Consider the following 5882-nt stretch of genomic DNA (forward strand, 5'->3'; position numbering starts at 1 on the left):
TTATAAAATCCGAAAAGAAAATTAGAGAAAAACTTCAAACACAATTTTAAATATAAAAAAACTTGAAATACAATTTTAAAAATAAAAAACGGACGCAGAGATTCCGAGTGAAGAAGAGATTTCTCGCCATGCCTCGCAGCTTCTTCTCTCTCTCTCTCTCTCTCTTTCTCTGTGTCTGTCTATCCGTCTCTCTATGTTTATCTGTCTGTCTGTGTGTGCGCCTGTCCCGCTCTCTACATCCGCCATCCGCCATAGCTCTTTCATGAATGGACGCCGTTTGGAAGGGTCTCCTGACTGGATGGTGGCCGAATCTATTCATCGGCTTAGAAGTCTGTCTGCTGGTTTACTGCGCGTTCCGTGTCGAAGAAGATAGATCCAGCAGCCTCTGGAGCATAGGGCTCGTGGTAACATTCGCCCTGTTGCTGGCGGCAGTACTCGTCCTGAGGAGGAGGAGGAAGAAGGAACTGCAGGCCATGGCTGCGGCGGCCGCGAAGGCAGCACGAAGGAAGGAGGAAGAGGAGCGGGTCCTCCAGGATCTGGAGGCGCGCCTGCCGAGGAGGTTTACCCTAGAGGAGCTGCAGGTGGCGACGGCGGGGTTCAGCAGGAAGCTAGGGCATGGCGGCTTCGGGTCTGTGTATGACGGAACCCTAACGGACGGCAGCCGGGCCGCCGTCAAGCGCCTGGAGAGGCGGGCAGACGGCCGCTCCGACAAGCAGTTCTATGCGGAGGTGGCCGTCATCTCGCGCATCCACCATGTGAACCTGGTGTCCCTCATCGGCTTCTGCGCCGAGGACGACGAGAGGCTCCTCGTCTACGAGTTTATGGAGAACAACTCTCTCGACAGGTGGCTCTTTCCTAAAAGAGGATCGCCCCACGATGACGTGGCCCCCTTGGCCGCAGCCCACGTGTCGCCCCTCGATTGGCCCGTCCGCTTCCGCGTCGCCCTCGAGACCGCCCGCGGCCTCTGTTACCTCCATGAGGAGTGTAAGGAGAAGATCCTCCACCTCGACGTCAAGCCCGAGAACATCCTCCTCGACCGTCATTTCCATGCCAAGGTCAGTCAGTTGTCATGTGAAAGGAACATGTTTTTTAGATTTGATACTAAAACCCTCACCTTAAACATTCAAAAATGCAACTCTAGGAACCTTAAAGTTTAAATGTCAAAACCTGTGTAACAATTCTAATAACAACATAGCTACCATGAGACAATCTTAATTGTTTTCTTTTGGAAAGTTAGGAGTTCCTATTCATAAAAACATATGAACCACTCAAATGGGCTTTATCAAGAGTTTCTAATTGTTTTCTTTTGGAAAGTTAGGAGTTCCTATTCATAAAAACATAAATGAACCACTCAAATGGGCTTTATCAAGTCTTAGAAACTCTAGAGGTTTGTTTTTCTAATTTTGACTACAAAATCTAAATAAACATCACTAAAATAAACATCTCTTCTTGGACTTAAAAACCTTTAACCTTTAGGGACTTCTTTTTCCAATTTGGCAATTTATTTTATATTGAATTCATAAATGTTATCTTCAAAAGTCTACTCATCTCCCTCAAAGGGATGAACTTTCATGTCACTAAATGTTTGTTTTTTGTGAACACTGGCCTAGGTGGCCGACTTCGGTCTTTGTCGGAGTATTGGCCGAGATGCCCCTAACAGCCTTGTTGTCACCACACTTAGGGGCACCCCTGGTTACCTTGCCCCCGAATGGCTTCGTGGGCTTGGTGTGGATAGTAAAGCCGATGTCTATGGCTTTGGTATGGTTGCCTTGGAGTTGGTGAGTGGACGCCGCGTTGTTGACCACTCACACTCTACCTCTGAATATTGGCATTTGCCCACCTTGGCCTTCAAGAAGCTTCGCGAAGGTTCTCCCCATGATATCATCAATCCTGACTTGTGTAATCAACTTGATCGCTTAGCTTTAGAGCAAGTCATTCTCCTCATCAAGGTGGCCCTTTGGTGCATCCAAGAAAACCCATCCTTAAGGCCTTCTATGAGCAATGTGGTGCAAATGCTAGAGTATAATCTCAATGTCACTGAACCCCCTACAAGTTTACATAACGAAGTACCTAAGAGTGATGAGTATCAAGCATTAATCTCCTTTTGCATAGATTCTAAAATCCCAACCATGCCTCGATAAGATGATTCTCGACTTCAATTGGCATATCACACAACACATGGATTGTTAAGCAAATAGAAATCCATGAATTCAAATATGTAAGTCACATTACTTTATGCATAGTTTTGTATGTGCATAACTTTGTAGAGGGGAAGGCATTGGTATTGTATCTTTTAGACTTGAAGAGTCTCTCATCGCTTGAAAAAATCCCTAATCATAGGTTGACACTCACGATGTTCACAAAAACAATGCAAAAAAGATTCCTTGTCTCTCACACTCTCACATAGACATAGCTTGGGTTTTGGCTTCTGTGCAAGCAGTCAACTCAAGTGTTTCTTTAAATAAATAAAATCATATATCTTAATTTGAATTTGAAGCAATCTAGCAATGCAATATTGTAATGTAAAATGCTAGCAAGACATAGATAACATTGACCCATTTTGGTTATGCCCCCTACAAAAAATTTGACTACAATGGTTATCGACACGGAATGCTAAAATAAGTTGTCTCTCTCTATATCTTATTTGGATACTTCTTTTTGCAATCTTTACATGCTTCTTTCGCAATGCTTCAAAATAATGGCACTATGAGTTTTGTTGCTACATGGCTTGGCCAAGTTGAATCATTATTGGAAATACAAACAATCCTAATGTGATGTGGAATGCAAGCTAACATGTGCAAAACCATATATAGCAATGCACATAAGTAATTAATAATAATAATAATAATAATAATAATAATAATAATGCAAAGACATTATTTTGGCTTATGTAGTGAATTCACATGATGCAGAAGTCTTGGGTAATTCACTATATGTATACCCTCTATATCACATGCATTCAAGGCCTATTTATAAATATCTTTATTTGTGAATTTTCATAAATAAAGCATAGCCCTTTTCTATTCAATCTATAAGTAACCCTTTTATATGGGATCCTTTTGTATGTAAAAAATGTGTAAAAGTGGTATTTTAAAAATCCCTTATGTTGATTCCACGTGATACATACATATATTTATGACTGACCTCCCTGGGGCAAAAGGCCATATACACAAATGAAATTTTGGAAATGAGATTTAAACCATACACATAAGGAAACATGGTCATAGCTTTATATTCTTGTAAGACCAATGGCCCTATCAATTTCATTGGTACAATGCTTTGTTATGTTGAATGATTATAAGAAATGTAAACTATCATAATGTTATCCAAAATGCAACTTACCATCAACTCAAAGCTTTATAACAATACAGAGTTTGGTATGCAATTGACATTGTGCAGAATCCTAGCATAGTAATTGTGTGTGTGTGTGTGTTGAACTATGCACCTAAGAGAAAGTTGGCATATGTTCTATCTTCATCAGTTCTGCATCTTGCTTCTGTTGTAATATTAATAAAAAAATTTCCATCTAACATGAAACAAAAATCAATACAACTAAAATAGCTATATCATTCTATAACATAAAGGCTATTTTGCTAATTATATTTAGCTATATGACCTAGACGAAGATCACCAAATTGGAATGTGAGTGCTTTGTTTGAGGTTGTTTCTATCAAGTGCATTGATTGAACCCTCATGAAGTGATATAATTATAAAAAATGCACCTATAGTGTGCCTAGTGATATTTAACATGTATTGGAAAAACATGTTTTGTGGATGCGCATGAATATGATGATGATGTCCATGAAATAAAAGCAGATGGCCTACCATCACAACATATCATTGCATTTTAGTGCATGCAACACACCACTCTATATGCGTGCACCATGTCGATTTTCAGGATAGTGCAAAAAGTGGGCATGGCAAGACATGCCAGGTTTCCACAATCAGATTACTATATGTGAAGGCTCAATCTTTTGATGGGTAGAATTTGTACATATGTGTGACAATAGGTAATGATGCATGCTTTGGAGATTTTTTTGGGTTCGCAATAATCCTTTTTTTGTAGCTATCAAACTTGTTGCACAACCATATGAAGCAAGTAAATATTCTATTCTCTCTAAGAACTATTTATGGAAGAGCGATCATTGTTGAAAAGGTGGTGGCCATTTCTATTCTCCTCTCACAAGCATAACGTGATACATTGAAAGCAATGAACATTTTAGAGTGGAAAAGCTCACTACATCAAATTGTTGGTGACATATTGATGCACAAACCTTGCTTCATGTACTAGATAAGAGATACAAAGAGTACTAGGTAAAAGCACAAACCTTGCTTCATGCACTGGCTAAGAGATATAGAGAGTACTTGGTAAATGCAGGTATTGATAGGGCAACAGTGGTGCAGTTCCAACTCCTACACCCACAATGACTACCACCCCTTGAACAGGACACCACATCAAGGCCATTGTAGTAAAGATGCGTGTATCAATAGGGTGGCAATGGTGTAGTTCCAACTCCTACACCCACAATGACTACCACCTCTTCAATATAGGACACTACATCAAGGCCACTGTAGCAAAGATGCATTCCACCACAGTATGGAGTGCCAAGGAGCTGGCATTAGTCTCAAAGAGGTAATGTTAACCCCTGGTAGTAGTAGAAGAAGAAAGAGCAAGGAGAAAGCACGACACCCAAAGTCAATAAATGAGATTTTTGGAAATACCACTCCACCTAACAATAAACAATTAATTAGTTTCGTAATGTGATTCATTGTAAAATTCATTCTTAGAGAGGTAGACTCAATCCCATGTGAACTATAAAAGGCATTTCATAGAAAATTAAACAAGACTATTTGTAGCCTATGAAAGCAAGTGCTTAAATGCAAAAGAGCCAGCTCAAGGGCATAGTTACAATTATGGGTGCCCAATGTAGAAGGATGCCTAAGGGAAAGAAGAGAGGAAGAAAGTCGTGTATAAAAAGCTTAAATTAAAGTAATAGAGATCATTCTTGTGTGTGTCAATTTCTTCTTGCTCACATTTCCTTCCTTGCTTGCTTCCATTGAGAGAAAGAGACAAAGAGAGCAAGAGAGTGTGTATGTAGTTTGGAACAACTACTTTGCTTGAACTAAATGGATGAGTGCACATTGGTTCATGCACTCTCAATCATTCACTCATGATCTCTCACCCTAGGAGCTTCCTAGCCATTGCAAAGCCTTGTTTACTTGGAGAAGCTACTCTCCTTTCAAGATCAATAATTAAAACTACTAGAAAGAAAGATAGATGGACAAAGGAATCTCACATTGTTGTAGTTTCAGATGTTGTCAATGAGTTCCATGCTTCGTCAGTTCCAGTTGTCGCTCCTCTTTGTAGATCTATGCTTCTTGATTCCACATTCCTCATGCACTCTTAAGATATCAATCTCCTCTGCTTGTCTCTCCAAGTTGAAGCAATCTCACCTCTCTCACTCTCCCTCCCTTTCTATTCTACCTTAGCAATTGAGAGCTAGATTCCCTCTTGTGCAACTTGTACACAATTTTAATTGGCACCATAATGTAGAATGTGCACAAATCAATTTACACAGTAGGAATAAGGCTTAAGTGCATACAAATGAGGAAAGACTAATCATATAACTACAGTGGATTGGATATCTAAGGGGAAGGTGGACACCCTAATTTAAAAACTTATATATAAATGATGAAAAGGAAAGAAACAAAATTTTCATGTGTGTGCACACTTTTGCTTACTATCTTCTTGCTGCTCTATTGTCTATGTGTGAGGATGAAGGAGAGGAAGAGAGAGGGTGTGTGGAGTAAGGGACATGGTGTTGTGAAGCTCTTATAGTTACTTACCAAACTGTACAATCATTAACCAATTCATATATTTG

The 5882-nt window shown here is 39.9% G+C and overlaps 1 protein-coding gene across 1 annotated transcript; it reads left to right on the plus strand.

The window, feature by feature from the left end:
* Window positions 1-266: 266 nt before the first annotated feature.
* On the plus strand, window positions 267-2231 carry LOC148022021 (G-type lectin S-receptor-like serine/threonine-protein kinase SD2-5). Its single transcript, XM_087697610.1, has 2 exons — window positions 267-1055; window positions 1611-2231. Exons 1-2 carry the CDS (start codon window positions 267-269, stop codon window positions 2139-2141), a joined length of 1320 nt encoding a protein of 439 aa, XP_087553736.1. The 3' UTR covers window positions 2142-2231.
* The last annotated feature ends 3651 nt before the right edge of the window (window positions 2232-5882 follow it).

Source organism: Lygodium microphyllum, chromosome 17, assembly GCF_053477565.2.
Source record: "Lygodium microphyllum isolate KBCC chromosome 17, Lygodium_microphyllum_v1.1.10, whole genome shotgun sequence".
Classification (NCBI taxonomy): domain Eukaryota; kingdom Viridiplantae; phylum Streptophyta; class Polypodiopsida; order Schizaeales; family Lygodiaceae; genus Lygodium; species Lygodium microphyllum.

Coding starts and splice junctions, on each gene's coding strand:
- LOC148022021 (XM_087697610.1), top strand. CDS start 267: ATGGACGCCGTTTGGAAGGGTCTCCTGACTGGATGGTGGCCGAATCTA. Junction 1,056..1,610: donor ACCGTCATTTCCATGCCAAG/GTCAGTCAGTTG, acceptor ACACTGGCCTAG/GTGGCCGACTTCGGTCTTTG.